Source organism: Sander vitreus, chromosome 19, assembly GCF_031162955.1.
Source record: "Sander vitreus isolate 19-12246 chromosome 19, sanVit1, whole genome shotgun sequence".
Classification (NCBI taxonomy): Eukaryota; Metazoa; Chordata; class Actinopteri; order Perciformes; family Percidae; genus Sander; species Sander vitreus.
In genome coordinates, this window is record NC_135873.1 from 15694321 (window position 1) to 15715254 (window position 20934).

The 20934-nt window shown below is 41.0% G+C and overlaps 1 protein-coding gene across 2 annotated transcripts in view; it reads left to right on the forward strand.

Annotated features, from left to right (window-relative positions):
* nrxn2b (neurexin 2b) overlaps window positions 1–20934 on the forward strand; it is a 652809-nt gene that overhangs the window by 322386 nt on the left and 309489 nt on the right. For both annotated transcript variants that reach the window (XM_078276170.1, XM_078276169.1), the window contains 2 exons: window positions 1883–2056; window positions 7568–7687. In XM_078276170.1, coding sequence (XP_078132296.1) covers window positions 1883–2056; window positions 7568–7687 — 294 coding nt within the window. The remainder of the gene's footprint in view (window positions 1–1882; window positions 2057–7567; window positions 7688–20934) is intronic.

Here is a 20934-nt window from a genome sequence, read left to right on the forward strand (position 1 = left end):
AGTATTGTGTGGCATGTACAGTATCAATAAGAGATGTTTGTCAGTGTGATCTCAGCCTTGTTCCCTTGTTGATCGGCACTCTTCTCCTCCCTGTAGAGTAAATAAAAGTTATTTTTGATGTTCGTGTTACTTAATATGTGAAAACTACATGAATGTGCTACATAGTCAAATGGCAGATTATCACATTTGTACATCATATACCCAATGGTGCATTAGTCCGTAAATGAAGAACATGCTTCCCTGCAATGTGGAATTTCTTTTCAAAAACCTGCTTGTACAGTGACGTATAACAAGCAAGCAGGATGTAAATATTTAGAACTTGAGTTTTTCCCACTCTAGATAGAATAGAATACGCTTTATTGTCCCCGAGGGCAAATTTGTCTTGGGCGTAGTGCTACGATCTGTTGCTTCACAATATAAACATGTAACAGAAAAGCCATTCTAAAAAATCAACAAAAAATTAAATAAAATCGACATAAAATCAGAAACATAAGATCAACGAAGCATCTTGGGACATAAAAGAAGGACACATATGACTGTACAGACAATACGACATCTTAAGAAGTAACTGTAATAAGTGCCGGCGTATTTATTGCACTGTTGCTCGGTTGTGCTAAGATTTACTATTGGAGTTCAGCAGCTTGATAGACGTCGGAATAAACAATAACTTTAGTTTGTCTGTTTTAAATCTCCACTTTGAAAAAAGTTTGTGCCTTTTGAAGTTGGTGTGAATCAGCTAATCAATCAGAGAAAGTGCAAACAGGTTTGCCTCATTATGTCCTCTTAGCAGGGAGGGGCTGGGCCATGTTAAGATGTAGGAAGGTAGGTGAAAATGTTTCTGTAGGTAATTGCATTAGCTTACATTTGGTGGGCTCATCGGTGTCTATGTGAGTGACACCGATGAGCCCACCAAATAAATGATGATACCATTAGTAACTCAAAAATCTTACATTGTTGTTTAGCTCATAGTTTTGTATGATTGTGATGCTTGCTCTCAGTTTAGCTCCCCCTATACTTCCCTGGGCAGGTGGTAGGTTCCAGTTAGGCAAGGCTGAGATAGTAAAATACCATTCACTCGAGAAGAGCAACAGGAGGTGGCAGCTTGCTGTAAGCTTCAACTTTCATTAGTTTGCATTAGCTTAATTTAGTTGTATGAAGTGTCCCTGGTTAAAATTGTTTCTGCCTTTGTTCCATTTACATTTTTGTGAATAAATACCACAGTATTTTTGTTTTTGTTTTTTGGCACTACTTCTGTTTATCGACCTTCCGTCTTCAACATCCCTTTTCAAAGTTCTCTGGTGCTGAACCATCTTATCTTCCAGTTACACGTGGAAACAGCACTGCACCCACAATCACATGTATTATTATTTTTTTAGTCAATGGTCCCTGGAGCATTTGTTAAGATGACACTGAGTGAAACCCATTGAGTGAAACTGCAAGTGCAGTTGTAAATTGGTGTCTCCATGTCCATTTATTGTTGAAATATTGATTACGGACTTACCGAACTTGTGATATACACTTTGTCACCTGCTTTCATCAGCAGCAGCAGCAACAACAACAAAAGGATGAATTATCCACCTCTGCAGTGATCAGAGGTGGAATATATTAGGAACTGAGATCTTCAATCTTTAATCCCCGTTTCTGCTTCCTTACCCTGACATTTGTTTTTGAATCATTATCTCACCATTGGGTTGTTTTATCTTAGCCTCCCTAGCACTGCTAATAATGTTGTGTGTCTCGGTTTAAAGAACTCCTACATGAAAGTGGTTATTGTCTGATTAGGTTTAATTCTCTACATCTTCATTTTATTTAAACATTTGAAGGATATGAAATCTTTCTCACGTGGTTTGTGTGTGTGTGTGTGTGTGTGTGTGTTTTGCAGGGGAGCTGTACATCGGTGGCGTGACAAAGAACATGTACAGCAATCTGCCCAAGCTGATTGCATCCCGGGACGGGTACCAGGGCTGCCTGGCCTCCGTGGACCTGAACGGGAGACTCCCCGACCTGATCGCAGATGCCCTCCACAGGGTGGGCCAGGTGGAACGAGGCTGCGATGGTGAGTTGTAAAAAAAAATTGTCCGCTACAGACTTTAACATACTGTACAGTAATAGTTAGAGTGATGTGTAACCCTCCTTATCTAAAGCTTTTAGCTATATTCCCATAATTACTAAAACAAAGTGCAGATAACATAGCAATCATCTCTCCTGCGAATCAACAGGGGAAAGCAACTAGCAATTGTCTCAAGTGTTTGTATTATCATTTAGTGTATAACCCAGCGTTCTTGCGGAATGTATGTCTTTTTTTTTGAAGATGACAGATAATTATAAGGAAAACAAATCTGTGGTGGGATTGGAATCTGTTTTTAATTTAACTAATCTGTCATTTAGAGACGGAGATAAAAACAACTTCTAGTATTTGATTTGCTAAATGTTTCAGACGCTAATAATACGTTCCCTTAATTGTTACTTAGAAAGGTAAACACGTTCTTTTCAAGTCGGTCTCACCTTAGAAAAGGACATTTTGAAACCTGCACAGAGCTATCAGAAAAGACACGCAAGTGCAGTAATTTGGTGCATGGTTCTGTGGCTGTTGTTTCCTGATCTACAACAGGAACCCCGCCCAAATTTTCCAGCTCTGGGCGGTCTTTACAATCTAAGCCCCTGTTGTCCGTATATCCTCTCTATTGCCCCATAAAAGCTGCATGAGGGAGGTATCTCTCCTCTAATGTTATTATCAGTGTGGCTAATCTCAGCAACACCCCGCCCTCATTGGCTCATCAATCTTGCATTTGTTTTATTTTTATTTTTTTGTTACATCTGCTGTGCGCAGTTCGCCATCATGTCTCAGCCCGCATGGGTCCTGCGCCGGGTAGTTAATCCTGGGTATAACAGTGGATTTTGGCTGAAGCATTTCCACTTCCACACACGCCCCCGTCCCTCCCCGCCCCCCGCCCCTCCCTGTCCCCCGCCCCCCACCCCTCCCGCCACCACGTCTCAATGGCGTGCAGACTTGATTTCCCCGAGGGCCGCACTGGCCGACTCGATGCGGCACTGATCCAGCTCCTTTTCTCTCTCCCCCCCCCCCAATCCCTAACACTGCTGCTTCTGCCAGCCCGCCTTATTACCTGCCTACAGTTAAACACTGCAATTACTTTGCTCCAAACACTGTTCAAAGCTGCATTAAGCTATGATATTGACTCCGCCAGGCACCCAAACTGGATGCTAATATTAGTTAATGATTGGAGGTGGCAGGGAGCTGAGCAGGTGCAATTTACCAGTTTTGGATGACCATTTTGACAATTAATAGTACACATAGACCTGAGGCTGTTGCAAATCCATGTATAATATATGTATACAGTATATTACATGAAAACATCAAAAAACACTTTTGACTACTTATATAATTCACTATAATCAAATTCTGGCTACCTTACCTTAGCAGCAAAGCCAAACACTGAGATCACATCAGTTAAATTATAACTTTAACATATAACCGTATTGATCGATCTTCTCTAACAACAACGGCTCAGATCCAAGCTGTGATCCCTGGTTTTTCTAAAGCACTAGCAAAAGCAACGAAGATGACTTTTCCAAAGTGCAGCGTTGCCCTGGCAATGGATCACTGCCAGAGTCCTGACCCACCTGGTTCGGGGGTCATTGTTTACCTCGTGCACCGGGGGATGCTGAGTGGTCAGAGGTGGCTGCTGGTCCAGTCTCAGTAGACCTAAGGCCAAACAAAGGGCAGAACAGTGAGTGTGTTCTTGTAGCTCTCTACTGACTCAGCAGATCACAACAACAAAGAACAAGACAGGGGGAAGGAGACCGACACGGAGAGAGTTGAAGCGCAGGTACACAAACAGTGTTGCAGACTCATTGCGCAAGAGGGGAGGAACAAGAAAGCAAGGCCAGAAAGCAAGAAAAGAAATAAAATAAATATAAAATATAAAATAATATGTATTACAAATGTGGATTAGCAGCAAAATTAATAACTTGAAGATTCTCTGACAACTTAAAAAAATGTACAGCACTAGTAAAACAATTTTTAGCTTCCTTCGAAAATGCATTTCATTCTGAACTGAGAGCCGGGCTGTATAGTTAAGATGAGCTCCATGGCCGACTCTACGCTGCTATTATGTGAGCAGATGTTTCAGTCATAGCCCAGCTGTCAGTTGTAGGTGCAGGTGACTGCAGCGAGGGAGTGGAGATGTGTGTTCACTTTAGGTTTTACAGTGACGCTAGGCTCACTGACTCCCTATGGTGTGCAGATTTCCCTCAACATTTGGAGGAAAGGCAGCAGATGGAGTTTTATGCTCCAAAAAACCCAAGGCACCCAATAACAGGTTCTCAGGCAGCCATACAGAGGAAGTGTTTGGCCAATCAATAGTTGAAAGAAGAGTGAGGAAGTGATTACATGACTTGGTTATTATTTATGACAATGCTTAATTAGCTCCTAAAGGGACACTTTTATTAGCGAGTAATTAATGGGGCAGTTAGGAAATACTAACGGAACAAGCTGATGCATTTGAGTGGACAATTTTTGGAGCACAAAGTAAAAGCTCTCATAGATTGGCGATTTTATTTATTTTATATTTTCTGATTGTGTGTGTGTGTGTGTGTGTGTGTATGTATGTGTGTGTGTGTGGGGGGGGGGTTTAATTGGGTTATTTGTAAATGGCACACTGGGCTGTCTGTTTATCTATGCAGAAACAAATTAGTCTGGCACTGAACCATGGTTCTTTGGAAATGTTTGTTTAATTGAGATTTCAGTGAGAATCCCCACCACCAACAACATGACAGCCACCACACATACTTATTGTTAGGACTAAGCCTTTATCTGCATCCCAATCTTTCATCTACCCCCCCCCCCCCAATCTAATTTTGAGAACAATTATTTGAAATCAGGATATTTTTTTTTAGGAGAAAACTAATAAAGATCTTGTCTACTTTCAAAGGCAAAGTCATTGTCATTGTTGGTAAATATTTTTTTTCACATCAGGTCAGTTCATGTGACAATGCTTGTTGGGTCAGTAGTACGCATAATCTGAAGTGTAAATATGAGTTTTTAAAGCAGTCTGTCACATTACCTATCTGAATCCCTGGCTGAAGTCCACAGAGAAATTAGAATGGTGGAGTTTCTAATTGACAATTTAAATGGCTTCAGCCATTGAGGATAGTGGGGGGGAGAGGGGGATGGGGGGGAGGGAGACAACAGGAGACAGCATCCCCCAAAATACACACACACACACACACACACACACACACAGATATAATGGAGATGCTAAACACGAACTGCCTCAACCACCAATACTAATTTCCAATGCAAATGTGCCCCTATTCTGGCAATTACACCAGGTTTCAACCTTGGATTAATGTCATATTGAATCTGAATACATTTCTAAGCAACCTAAATCAAATCATCATCATTTGTGGATGAGCAGCTACAGTATTTGGTTGCAGTCATTGGGTCTATCACCACGGGTATTAAAGTGCTCATATTATGCTTTTGGGGTTTTTCCCTTAATCGTGTTATATATTTTTGTTGTGCACGTTATAGGTTTACAAAGTGAAAAAAACCCAAAGTCCATCCCAAAGGGACTTACCATCTCCAACAGAAAACACTGTTCACAAACTGCTCCAAACAGCTCTGTTGTAGTCCAGCCTTTACTTCAGAGACAAACGTGGTCACTTTGTAACACACGTTATAATGCTCGCCTAGCTGCTAGCGTGGCACGCCCTCATACTCTGCTTCTGACTGGCTAGTAGTCCTTACCTAGGTACTGTGCATGTGCGACTCCCAACAAAGATGGAACAGAAGTGAGATGCCTCACTCTGTAGCTAAAACAGAGAGCTCAACACACAGGGTGAAAAGAGCAGCTGCAGCAATGTGCAGTATAAGTACAAAAATATGGTGTTTTCTGAAAATTAAACCATGTAAACCTATTCTGGTACAACCTCTAAATACAATTATGAACCTGAAAATTAGCATAAATGAGCACTTTAAAAGGTTTGTTTTATTTTAGGCTTACACGCTAATGAACAAGACTTGAACAACATAGATTTAAAGGAGCAATTCACACTTGTTTAAGTTAGTCTTAAAATAGTAGTCAGTTGTCCAAATGAATATTGAAGCAGGTTTTTCTTGGTGTTATCATTCCTCCTGTGCATATTGGCCATTATGAGATCCCTTCCTAATGTACTTTCAATTTTAAGTGACAACATCTCCCTTCGTGGCTTTCGGCAGTCTGAGTTAGACAAATCAAGTGAATAGAAGGGGATCTTTTAATAGCCAGTATGAACAGGAGGGATGATTATAGCAAGAAAACCTGTTTAAATGTTCTTATAGGCACAATATGGGAAAACTTATATTTCCCATATTGTAAAAAGTGAGATTTCCATGTCTGTTTTTATTATAAAGCAGATCGAGGTGCTATAGAAATACAGCGAAAGAATCAAAACGTTCAATCCACAGAGAAATGCACACAGCCCGTATTCAGAAACTGTGCCTTTAAATGAGCCGTCAGGCCTTCCGTGCGATTTGTGATGTCACAACGATACTTTATATAGGTATATAGAGCTGCTACGGTGCTTTTACAGTCGTTCCCCGGCTGCAATGGCGGTGCTGAGACCGGAAACACGGACCAATCAGAGCATTTTTTTCTGTAGGGAGGCTTAAAGAGACTGGCGCTAAAACGGAGCGTTTCAGACAGAGGGTGAATACAGGTATATTCAGACCGTATCAGAATGTAATCAGAAAAGGATTTATTGCCAAGTAATTAAAAATGTTGCCATTTTAAAAACAAAATACAAAATAAATACAGAAACAAATTTGTACATATAGCTGTTTAACATTAAGAAAAAGAGGCGGTATGGATTAGTGCAGGATGTGCAAAAATGTTGAGGGATGTGCAAAAGTTTATGATATGTGCGAGGACAGGTATATAGTCCAGGATGGAGAGTGTTTAAACATGTTCTAGTAGAAACCCAAAATACCCAAAGTATGAACCTGAAAATGAGCATAATATGGGACCTTCTAGACAGACTTGAAATATTGTAAACCTCTCTTTTAACACGCATGGAGAGACTCTAGATACATCAGCTTATGGAGTTCATATGGCTAATTGATTAACAAGCAGTTGTCTAATTACACATCCAGCAGAAACAGAGCAGCATGAGCATCCCATTGGCATCTCCATGCCTGACAAATGTAAATCCGTGTTTTACTTTCCAAGCCCTAGTTTGGCTCAGCAACTGTGCAACACTTTGCACCAACCACTCTTTGCCACCACAGTGAGCTGAAGGCCGCAGAAGGTGTTGATTCTCTGTGGGATTCACAGTACTGGTAGTAGAAAACCAGCGGGTGCTTGAATGTAAATTTATATTTCCAAACAGAGTTTTCTAAGTGTTTTCAGCTCTCATTGACGAGAGAAGTGGACCGCCAGGAGTGCTGAAAATGCTATAAATACTATAACATTTGCCTCACGATTAAGTTCCTTTGCATCATGTGTGGTCCTCCACATGAATGTCATATATATCTGAATTGAAAACTCTGTCTTTGTTATGCCCTCAGGACCCAGTACCACCTGTACGGAGGAGTCTTGCTACCATCAGGGGGTGTGTCTCCAGCAGTGGGAGGGCTTCACCTGCGACTGCACCATGACGTCCTATGGAGGTTCATTTTGCAACGATCGTGAGTGAAACTTTTTTTAACGACTGTCGTGGTTTTGAGTGCGTGTGGCTGGAGCGATTGGCGCAGGTGGAGATATTGTTAGGTTGATAGCTGGTGAAAGGACTTAAGCTGCACGGGCATCTTTGCAATTCTGCTGCTTAAGTGGCACTCAAAGACCACTGCTCCCTCTTCAAAGGTTTAAGGAAAATGTGTTAACATATTACTGCCAACAAGTTATATCTTAAAATTAAAACATTAGTCAACAAGGCCGCATTACCTCACTTCAGCGGGCCCACACATATTGCGCTACACCTAACTTTTCACTTCTAACGTTCCATCGCTAACACATTATTCATAGTAACACCTTGGGATTGCACAACTTTAGAGTTCACCGTGAGATTGGCTCCTCGGTTTCTGAGGCACCGTGAACGCGCGCTGTGAGGAGAAACGGTGATTAAAGTCCTGTGTCCCTGCCATGTGGTCACCTGCTGGGTGGCTGGCAGCCTGGGAGTTCAGGAAGGAGAGCATGGAGAGAGGGCAAAGTAGATTTTTGTTGAAGTGTTTCTTTCCTGAGTTTGGCAGTGTGTGTTTATTGTAATATGATTGTGGCTTATGTTTTTACTGAGTGCCCAGTGATGCTACATTGTACACATTTGCATAGATAGTCTCAGGTGTGAACTAGTTGCATTGAAAGACGTTAAGTGTTCAGATGCAACAGGTGAAACTGCCATATGATAATCAAAGATTTGTTCAGATGGCTTTTTTGTGCAGCATTGTAAGATTTGCATATGTAGCAGAACTTGATAATGTACAATTAGCATTCAGCACTCCTCACAGGCTTGATTTAAACAGGGGCAGAGGCAGGGTGACTTTGTTTGCTTATTAATTTGTGGGTGCTGAGTTAAGCTGTTTCGCTCTCACCTTCTCTTCTTTGTTTTTTTTAACCAGTCTATGTGTCATTCGTGATGGAGTTTATCTGTGATTGTTGTTATGCCGGTTGCCATGTTAGCTAGACAGAATATGATTAGGTGTGACAGTAAGGGGATGATTAGCAAGGCGCTTCTTTTGGCTCTCGGAAGGCTCCAGCAAGGAGATAATAACTGCTCTGTCGGCAGCCATGCCGACATAAGCAGAGAGATCCCTCGCTCCGTGAGAGAGGATAGCAAATGATGAAGAGAGCGGGGGAGAGGGGTGCTGATTCCTGCATTCGAGGTGTTGCCTGTGGGGAGTGTTCGCAAGTTTTACTGTGCTGGCTGCAAAGATGACAGGTAGAGCTGTGTGACACCAGGGAGCATACCAACGTGTGTTCTGTGGAGAGAACTAGGAGATGTGTGTCTGTTTTGTGAGAGTGAGTGGAGGGAAGGACCAGCAGCCTGAACAAAGGTATTGTGCAACTGCAGACAGAAAAATGTCAATCTGTCTGCACACAATTACGTCAAACTTGAAAAATGAAATTCACACACACATATGAGAGTATCAACACTGACACCAGTTGTTGGTGAACATGCAGTACTAGTATAATGGGTTCATTAGCTGCTGTTTAAAGTTCACTGCCCTCCACTCGTTGTCTTATTGCAATGTTTTCTTGGTGAGGGATTGCCATACTACTATAGTGTAACACATTCACAGTATCTAAGCGAACATTGGATCTCAATGTGGCCAAGTTCAAAATAAGACTTGGGCAAACTTCTGTCAAACTTTAAGTGCACATTTGATTTGACTAAAGAACAGCTGGAAAATGCACAGTAACTTAACGTATAAAACTGTCCAATTAACAAGTAAATACAAATATATATTTTCCAAATGTGTTATGCAACAGTGCGTCAGCCTCTTTCAATGTGCATGCATTGCTATATCTGGTTTCTGTTGCTGCTTTCCTTCCCCACAGCAGCTTCACGTCTCCAGACCTGTCCTCCAGTCTTCATTTCTGTCTGCTTGGAACTTTGAAAAACACATTTCATCGCTTGACCTTGTGAGCCTGCCCCTGGGTTGAACCTTTGGCTCCTTCTCTTCCTCGTCTTCTCTTTCTTCTTGTTGCGTTTTCCGTACTTCTCGCCACACAAGCGTCCCCTCGTATCCTTGAGCCTTTTTTCTGGACTTGCACAATAACCGGATCTACATTTCTCTGAACGTGCCAACCTGCGGGGAATTTTCCTTGAGCCTGCTCTGAAATCTAAGGTAGGATTTATCACGTCGGGTAGCATTTTTAATTTGCGTGTGAAAACAATTCTCCAGAAGTGGATGATCTTGCATTATTTGCAGTGGACACGGACGACTTTCAGCGTTGGCTCACAGCCCTATCGCCAGGGGTTGCGCTCTCTCTTCTCTCCATAGTAAAAAGCTTTCACCTGGTCCCTGCCGTGTGGACTTGATTTGTCTTCTGCATATCTGAAATAGACCACTTTGAAACGGTTTAATTCCTCGTAGAACAATTTTTTTACTGTAGCCACAGAAATCAAAAAGGCTTTTTGTTGTGCCTTTCTGTGTCTGCATGCATAATGAGAATGAGGAAGCGATAAACAGGTGTATGGGTTGCATCTCTTTGTAGCTTTACAAAGGTTATGGATGCATGTCCTCAAAAGAAGGGGCAGGTAAAATGAATCACAAAGAGCCACCCTGCCATGTGATCACAGTCTTTATCTCGCACTCTGCAGCTGTACTGTGAGAAATACACTGCATACGTACAGTACACATACATCCATCCACACACACACACACACACACACACACACACACACACACACACACACACACCCCTTCTACTGTATGTAACCTTGCAGTCACACTGTTTATACTGTCTCCCACACATGCATGTACTTCATTTCGCTTTCAAAGAAAAGAAAAGAAATGGCTTGAATGGAGTAATTGCCCCTGCTTTGCGTTCTCTGAAGGGAATTTGAAATTAGCATTATGGATTATCCTCCCTACACTGCTGTTTGTGGGTGGCATTCCTCGCAGGCCACGATAGGCAAGAGGGGCCTTAGGTGTATAGTATTTGTGTGTGGTTGTTTGTGCAGTGGACTACACTGCTCTATTATAACAGCAATTTGCCTGCTAAATAAATACTGTAACATAAAACAGTGACACACCTGCAGTTACATACAGCCCTAATGGCACACTAAGAGTCAAGTTTTACTTGGCAAACATTGTTCATTAGAAAGAAGCTTCTGTCAATTTTTCTCAGTTTAAGCCCAGTTGTTTACTCTGGGTGGAAATGTTGTCAAAATTATTGACACTACAGTTATTATTTATGAATGCACATTCACGGTTGAATGGGGTAGATATTAAACAGAGAAAAGGTCCCATTGTGCAGTATTTTTTTCAACATTGATGTTTTATCCCAGATAAACTGAAGTCACTTGTTTTTGTATTACTTGTTGGTCATCAGCCAGTCATGTGTGCTGCTTGCGATATGGTGAAGGTTAACTCTGTCCCCAGCAACAGGGAACACTTTATTAAACCTGGAATGACATGTATTTATTCTCTTTGCACATATGGTTTCTGTTATTAAAAATAAATAAATTAGAAAGCACATATTTAAGTTATTAAATCCCAGATCTGCATGACTGAATAGGAGGATGAGTCAGTCAGTTGGCCTTGAGTACTGTAGCTGCTTACTAAAGCGTTCCGTTAGCTCTGGTTTAAGTGTCACATCATTTTCCAAATGCTGATACAGAGTCTTCTCTACCCTGCCAAGAATAAAAACCATTTAATAATCTAACTCACTTAATTGTATTATTTATTGCATTTGAGTAGCCCTGAATGGTTTCCAATGTCTCCAAGCATACTGTTGCGTGGGTCCCTTTTAAAAAGTCACCCATTTCAGTGCCCAGAGGGGAGAAATAATGGGGACAAAATAAAGTGTGACACGTTGGGAAGCTGGTTATAAAAAAGGATTTACCCGGGGTTATCCGCTCTGGTTGATGGTGTTGATGACCACTGATGTGAATTTCTTCCAGGCGGTATTTAAAGCACGCTTCCATGTTCGTTATTTTCCCTGTCACATGAAAAATTCAGTGTAGTATTTTTTGCAGTAGTATTTGTTATTGCTTTATTCATTTTAACGAAAGGTTTGCCTTCGGGGTATCCACTGCCTGTTAGGAATGGGGGCTGCTCAGTAAAGTAGTTTCTTGTAAATGGTATATCGAAGACTTTAGACTTTAATTCGTTTTTGCAGTTGGGAATTAAATGGACAATGTAAAAATGCATTTTTCACAAAAGATTAGATTTTAACTGTGTATTGTCTTGCCTTCTAAATTCCCTGGTCCAGGGAACTAAACCAAATGTATTTCCCCCCCAACCCCCATGTCATACTGGACTGCAGGCTTCTTTTGTCTTCTGCTTTTTCTTACCGGCATTGCTTATTTATGAGTGTCCACCTGACATGTCAGATAAGAAAAGACACCGTTGAGGAAGCCCGGCAGTCTGATTGGCATAAGTTCATATTGGAAGTGATCACCACAGTCCTGGGTTAACACTGTTACCTGTTTACCTGTGGATAAAGGGAAGCTGCCCGCCACTCACTCTCGCTCAATAAATCTTTCAAGTTTCTATGTAGCGATATTGCTGAGTAGCGTGACAGTTCAAACTGTGGTGGGTGGGTGTGCTTGTGTATCTGAAGTAATTTAGTTGAATAGTATTGTTTGCACCTCTTCAGTGACCCCTTCTGTTGGTCAGTTTGCACTGACAGGCCTGCCGCGCTGCACTCTGGGGAGGCTAATACATGTTTGGAGGAAGGAGCAGGTACAAATCAAAGGTGGCATTTCTTCTTTCTTCACATAGTCTGCTGGCCTTGGCAGCCACGTTTAAACACCAGCACTTTGTGTACTGTAAACTGTATTTAGTATCAAATGTATCTCTTTTCTAAAACAGCCTCTTCTCATCTGGTGCTATTACACTGAAAAACACTTGCAATTGAAACTGGAGGTTGATGTTCATGCACACAGATGCATTTTAGGCACAACATGTAGAAAAGAAGCTGTCTTGTACTCCCTCTTACACACACACGCACGCGCACACACACACACACACACACACACACACACACACACACACACATACCAGAGAAAGCATTTGTTATTCAGCAGCAGCCTGCGGTGATTGACTGGTCTATTTGTCTCTGCGTAGCGTATAAGTGGGCCACTTGGTATTCTGCCTTATTCATCTGGAACCAACTCAGACAGAGATGCTGTGTAAGTGCGTGCGGTACGAGGGCTTTGTTTGTCACTCGCGCACTCTCGCATTCTCTGTTCATGTGAGTGAGAGAGAAAACAAGAGAGAGAGGGACAGCGAGGGAGATGCTGGGAGGAGCAGGCTGTGTCTGTGCAAGTCTTTGTTTAACTGTAAGCATTTGCTGGGCGTTAGCACAACACGGGCATGCATACAATGAATCCAGCTGCTGGTGCATAGTGCTGCCAGGCATACTAATTGAGCGCAGAGTTCCAGTGTTTGCAGCATGCTGATTTCAATCTGCCTCCCTCCTCAATCCCTCATCTTAACTTCTGTTTTTCTCCATTGAGTGCTGCAGAAATGATTCCTAAAACCCAGAAATGAGCTAGCATCCCCTTGTCTCAAATTCAGTGTTGTTGTTTTATTTATTTATTTTTTAATGGGTTTTGAGTAAGATGCCTGAAATAAGGTCTGTGGTTGACACTGGCTTAAGGGAGCTTCATGTTTTGTTCTACGTCATAAAATATGTCAGTAAGTCCCCCACTTGTGAATTTTGAAACCGTTTACGCGTCTTAAAAAAGGCGGTTGCTAACAAGTGGCTAAATGAGACTACAGAGGTTGTCAGGGACATTAAACGCCACCGCCAGCTAAGTGGTGGTTGAAGTCATAAAACTGTGGTGTAGATTGCTTTTAGCCCAACGTTAGCGTTTTACATCTGGCGATTGCATTTACACTTCTAAAATCATGAAAGTGTTGTGCATTTGTAAGGACCGTCTCGCTGAACAGTATTTCTGAAATTATTTAACATCCAATGGAAAAATTCCATTGGCTTTTTGTCAAGGGACCAAGGGCAATACAAGGCTTTGTTTGCTTATGCAAAAATGTCATCCCTGCAGCACCCTATTCCCACTCCCACAGAAAGCATCAACCCGTTTCCCTACTACCATGTATATTGAAGAGCCTTAATAGGTACAAATGTAATATTTTATACCTATTTGGAAGCTACGTTGGATGAAAAGGTACGCTTTTGGTCCATATTAGTAGAAAATAGACCTTATTGTTTGAGTGTGCATTTACTGTAGCTCTTTGTTTATTGAGTCCTTTATTTATGCCATTGGAGGGCCATAACACAAAGTGAATTGACCATTCTAAAGAACTAAGTGCAGCTCACTAAGTGTTGTACTCCTTGCTTTTGCTAGCCTACTGTTAATGCTTAATATGCTTGATAGGTTTCAACAGGCGCTGGTCATGCCTAGCCCCTCTTTTATTTTCTCCTAACCAAATTTAAATGAAACCTGATAACTGAAATGTATTCGCTCTCATCCTGACCGGCAACTCTATAGGTAATCATTTGCTCGGTACATCGCTTGAAATGAGGGAAAAACAGGAGAAAAATAAATCAAAGATAGCTAGCGTTCTCTAGAGCAAAATAGCCTGATGAATCCAGCCTTACTGTGTGTGTATTGCACTTGGTTTAGGCTTAACATTGATTGTCAGGCCGCTTGTTGATGAAGGTCACACTAGCTTCAACATGGACTCAGTGCTCAACCCAGCGTGGATCAGGACACACTTAAGGGTAGGCTTTAGCCCTCTCAGATTCTCATCACCAGCTGAAATCACTCAGGCCAAACTCAGGAGGAATGAGTAAGTAGAGCTGCAAACCTCTGAGAAAAAGAAGGAAAAAAAAAACTCCCCTCCAACCTCCTGATCCAATAAGGGAAATCTGTTTTTGACCCAGAAGCCCGCTGAGAGAAAGACAAGTATGGTTGTGCATAAAAGCCAACTCATGGTAGGTGTCTGACTAGCTTTTTTTTGGCTCATATTCTCTTCAACTCATTGTTGATACGTTATCCACCCCCTCCCACCTCTTCTGTGGCTCCCATGTTCTCTCCACGCCGTTTGCCAGCTGGCCCCAAAGAGCCTCTGTCCGTACCTAGCAATTAACCAGCACCTCATTAGGCCAGAAACCCAGTGTGAATCCTGAATAATCACTCTGCTTGCTTTTTTTCATGCCCATAAATCCACACACACACACACACACACACCCACACACACACACACACACACACACACACACACAGACCCTTTCTACTTTTCAGTTGTGGGCTGCTCCATAAATGAGATGGCGAGAGACTGGGGAAGTAGTAGCTATCTTTCCATTTGCAGACACTGCAAGTGAAAACATGGGCAGAGAGATGAGAGGATGGATGGAAAGCTGAGTAAGGAATGAAAGTGTTTGGGCATGAAAAGGCAATTTTGGCTCTCCCAAAAGTGGGCAGTGCTAAGCCCAATGGACTTTAGAAGTCACTATGTCAAGAGCTTGAAGGGGATTGGTTGAGGATGGACGGCCATATTCTGTGCCCTGTGGTGCTGAGGGCTGTAGATGAAAGTAATAGTTTGGCTTGACATATGGCTTTGGTGTAATGGTGCTTTTCGCTGGTATTAATTGAAATATTCCCCCAGTACATGTTTAGCAGAGGTGAAGATACTGTATATCTCACCCACAAAAACATTATTAGTGTTAATCATATTTTCAACACTGTCAGTGCTAAAGTCCTTTTTTAACTTTCAAAATTGATTCTATGCCTGTTAGCTTTGGCATGTAAGCCAGACATATGCCTGTTTCTTTGGGTTAATGTACCAAAAAAACTTCTGTGATGATTTTTTTATTTTGTATTTTCCACTCCTTGCTTGGTTTTAATTAAAGACCTGGTGAGCTTTTTAACCACAATGTGCCTGAAAGGACAATTAATGGGGCTTTGTAATTGCTTCGAGACCACTCCAGCCACTTGTAAACATTACCAAAAACCTTTCCCTGTATGCTGAAATAAGAACAAGAGAGTTGGGAGGGATATCTGTGCGTATGTGTGTGGACTTGGGAAAGAGAATTTAAATATACAAAGCTGGGAAGGGGATAGGGTAAAGCAATTATTTCTCACAGGTACTCAGATCACACATTGCTCAGATCACACCAATTCCTTTGTTGACGCTTTGTAAATAGCAGCATTGCACATCTGACTACTGTCAATATTCTGGACCTGATTGAATTCAGTGGAGCAAATGTACTCGTTAATACAATACACACCTTCTGCAATCTAACATGACTCAGGATAGATGTACTTTGTGTGCATGTGAGTGACGATTTTGATTGCGACCACAGTGTTAGCATGGTACAGATGAAAGCCACTGTCAGGCTCTAAAAGGCTTTCAGCCATCTCATTGTTTATCCATTTCCGTCTTTTTTTTCTCCTTACTTGCTCTGACTCGTGGTCAAATGGGATGGAAATGTTAATCTATTAAAATATATATATATATATATATATATATATATATATATATATATATGTGTATATATATATATATATATATGTATATATATATATATATATATATATATATGTGTATATATATATATGTATATATATATAGTATATATATATATATATATATATATATATATATATATATACAGTTTCTCATACCATTTATTGTCCTAAACTAGTTATATCAACATGTTATAATAGTTATAAGAACATAAGATTCTTTTTACAGGTGCTCCAAAAAGAGGCAGTATGTGTCAGGGACTTCCTGGATGTAGAATGAATAATGACCAATATTTAATATATAAGTAAGATGCAAAATGTGTTGGATTGTACATTAGGAATGCATTTGCAGTTATCACAGTAAGCTTTTAGCCATGCCCTCTTGTTGTTGGAAGCATGGGACTGGAGAAGAGGCTCGTCTTTAGAAGAAGGTGCCATCTTTGCTGGCACGAATAACAGCTAATACAAGCAGAAGCAGAGTTTATCACTGTGAGTGCTGACTACCTGAAATAATAGCCGGTGCTTTAGGGATGACTGAACTGCCAGAATGCATTACATATTGGATAGCACTGTCCGCACATACTGTAGGATTTGTTGGGAGGAAATACTGCTATGTCAGACAGTCAAATTCCCTCATAATTTCTCTCGCTCTCTACGTGCCTTCAAACACACAGGAAACTGTGCTGAGAATGTCAGTGTTTCCTTAGGGCATCAACGCGGTGAAAGACCTTTACTCAAGTTGACGTGGTAGATCATCAGGACTGACACGTACACACACACACGCACACACACAAACACACCTTCCCTGTATTTATCCCTGTGGGGTTTGAGCTGTCGATAAGTTGAGCTGACAGTCTCCTCTTCACCTTGTCTTCCCTGTACATCCTGTCCTCTTCCTCAATTCCGCTATCTCCCTGTCCTGTATTTCCTGTACACCTCCCATTACTCTCTGTGCATTAACCGTCCCTTTCATAAAATAACTCTGATTTTGACAATTGGAAGCATCTATCTCACACTGGCAATATTGTTTGTTGTAAGTGTCTCACCTCAAAGGTCACATTTCTTTAATATAGATGAGCTTATGGTCATACATTTTTTCACCCGTTTGTGAATGGGAACAGCAAGACCAGACTTTGGAAGCTCTGTGTAGAGGTGGCAGAGTTATCTCTAGCATTTTCTACACTTGTTAAAATGGTTAACATAGCGGCATAACAGATGTCAGATTAGATCAGAGCTATGGATGAAATATTAGATAATTTCTAGCTGGTTAACTCAGAAATGTTTTACACCTACATGCTTCATTAAATACTTTCTTACTTACTTACTTTAAGATGATGATAAAGCATTTGAAATCACCAATTATAAACAGAAACTCTTTAACTTTTCTTTTTGGAGTTGGAGACAACAAAATCCATACACGAGCGAAGTACTCTGGGAGAACTAATATAGATTGAGGTTCTTGTTAAAAGATGTAATCAATGGCCATGACTTCTTATAGCTTCCTTTAGCAAGAGTCCTACACCTGCACATTCTCGGGAAATAACAATTGATCGTGTATTAGCTAGAAACTTCAAAATGGGTTTTTAAAAACATGCACTTCATTTGAAGCTAATACAGTATGTAACTCCTCAGACCTTTCTTCCTCCCCACTACCTCTTTTCAATAGCATGAGGTATTGCTGTAAGATTGCAGTCAAGTTGCGGTAAAGCACACAAGTTTGACTGAAAGTACTCTTTGTGAACTGGGTGGACCATATTTCTGGATGCAATGTGTCTCAAACAGCCAGTACATTTTATCCAGCATGTCAATGAAATGTCTGCTTCATGACAAATGTGTACCAATTGAACGTGAAGTCGGTCCATCCATGCAAGTGTCGCAATTGTACTGGTGAAGTGGTAATAATCCAGCAGAGTTCATGTCCATGTCACTCTTTTCTTGTGCAAGTATGTTGATGTGAGTGTAGGACATGTGTATATATGAGCTTACACTCAAATCAGGGGAATCAGTGTAGTGCAAATTGACTCCCTCCTTAACATTGGCTTTTCTATATTGTACTCTGTTGGACTTAAGCTACCCTCACATCCTCCACATCCTCCCCTATGTCCCTAGACCAGTAATGGAATTCCCCAAGCGGAAACACAGTGGCCATTTCCAAGCGGGCCTGAATCAGCTGGCTAGTGAGGTGATAAATGATGGCGGCTGAACACGGCGATAAATCAGGAGTATCCCTCTCCCCCTCCCTAAAGAATTAATATACGTAGAGGTGCATTTCACTCGCATAGACCGTGACATTTTAATAGATTTTCTTTTGCCTCTCGCTTATCCCCAAACCCGTTTTGCTAAAGCCCTGCGTGGAATTTTATATAATCTTTGGGTTATTACGATGTGTCCAGAGAGTGATCTTACTGATACTTAGGCTCACAAGAAGTAAACTCTCTTTTTTATTCACTGTTGTGACAAAACTGCATTATGAAACCTAACCTTCAGTATATGCTCGCCGCTGTTTGCTTTTGATTAAGACCTTTTAGCGAATGAAGGCATATAGACCTGCTATATGTGTTATTGTGCCTCAGCATTAATATACTAGAACATGCTGTGTTGAGAGTCTCACAACATTATTGCTTCATTCCAATGTGTTTGTTTTTCTGTACTCCGACGGATGACATGGGGCCAGGCCGAGTACAGATGAGAGCAACTGAGAGAAAGAGAGCAAAAGATGATGTAGACAGAGAGAGAGGATTTCAAAGCGCCCCTTCTTTAGCTGTCGAGGCAACGTGTTACTTTCACAGTTGGAGTGAATAAACAAGTCCCATCACTATCCGACACAAAAGAAGCTGTTTACGTTTTCATTACATTTTTATATTACTGAAGTTTAGTTGCTTGCTATAGGCAGTGACTATGACTTTGTAAGGCAACATTAATAATATTTATTGATGATACCTAGATCAATAATGTACCCATGCAGCACCCCCACAGCTGCATTATATCAAACATAGATCAATGTATTTATTTTCTGTTGCTGTATCTCTCTTTGGTTATTATTCTTAGTGCTCTTTTTTGCCACTATAAAAGTACAAATCTTCTTTTTTTCATTATAGTCCTGTGACCAATTATCAGCATCAATCTTCATTTTAATTGAGTAACACCTGCACCACAATATTCACAATTTGAACTCTTCATATTATCTATTGCTACGTTTACACGTGGCTGGCTATTTTCATAAACGGACATTTCAACCTCTCCGTTTTCAAAAATAACATCGTGCACAGCTGTCGGTTTTCAGAAAAGTGTTCGTTTACACATACCTGTGTATATATGCCGTCGGTGCTGTCAAGAGCACGCCAAACCTGTAGGTGGCAGTGTAACGAGAAGCTCAAGCCCACGTTAGCCAATCAGAATCCTGAAATTGGCAACAACAGCAACGCATCTCTTCCTCTCTCTTCTGTTCCTCACTTCCTCGGCTGCCTAAACCTCCGTTTGTCTCAGTTTACATGCAAGTTTTCCAAAATCTCCACTCTGGCCGGAGTTTTTAGAAAGAATAGTTTTCAGAAAGAATCGTTTTCAGAGGCAAATTCTCCATTTGCGTGTAAACGAAGGGCACAAACGAAGGGAAATGTCTCAGTTTTTCAAAATAACCATGTACGTGTAAACGGGTAGTATATCAACAATATCAAAGCAATTGCGTGATTACAGACTATTTTTTTTCTGTGATTGAAAACCTCAAGCAGCGCTGGTGTTCAGTGTGTTTATGTCGTCTACACATGTGGCCCTGCTGTTATGTCATTCCTCATCCTTTTCTCCATTCTTGTTTTTGCCATGACTTCCCTGTTCTGGGTCCAGTAGCTGGATCTGTATAGCCACTATCAGCTCACTGCTGGCCATAAGGAGATTATACTGTATGCACTCACAGGCAGATACAGACTGATACAAAAAAAAAAAAAGATATATATCTTTTATTTTAATGCCAACAATGAATAGTTATTTTATATGCTGAACTGCTGCTCATACCATACAGTGCAATACAGTTTTATTTCTATACCTTCGCACCGGCGACAGCTGTGGCCGGAGGCATTATGTTTTCGGGTTGTCCTTCCGCCCCATTCTCGTGCACGTGATATCTCAGGAACCCATTGAAAGAATCCGTTCAAATTTGGCATTTGCCACTTGGACTCAAGTATGAACTGATTCGATTTTGGTGCATGTGTGCAAGAATTCCTGGGCTAATTATCACATTCATAAATGTCATACTATTTTATATCCAAAAGGTTAAAGGACCCCATAATGTCCCACAAAAATGCTTTTCCGGCCAATATTCAACGCCATAACTCAGGAACAAAAGGGGAGACATTGTGTCGGATACTGAATTGGTGACACTAATCTTGAAACTGTGGTGATTGTTTGATCTTCTGTGCTGCCGGATTGAAGATGTGTGAAACAGCCATGAAATGCACTTCATATATTTTATTAAATTCCTTCAAAGTCTGTACTACATATATTATTAGTCTGGACAGATGTAAACTACAACTTGACTGGTTGGCGGAGGCATGCAACCGCAAGGCGGTAATTCTAGTTTTTTGTTGTTCTCAGTTTCCTGTTCATGATTTGTCAGAGTTCCATTTTCCACCACAGGAAAAGTTTGTGTGCAGATATTATAAATGAGCTTCATTTTTACATTAGCATCACACAGAATTGCAAGTAGCACACAGTTTTAGGACTTTGCTATCTTATACTGATCAAATATTCCATTTGCTCGGTGTGTTTAAAATTAACTTTTTC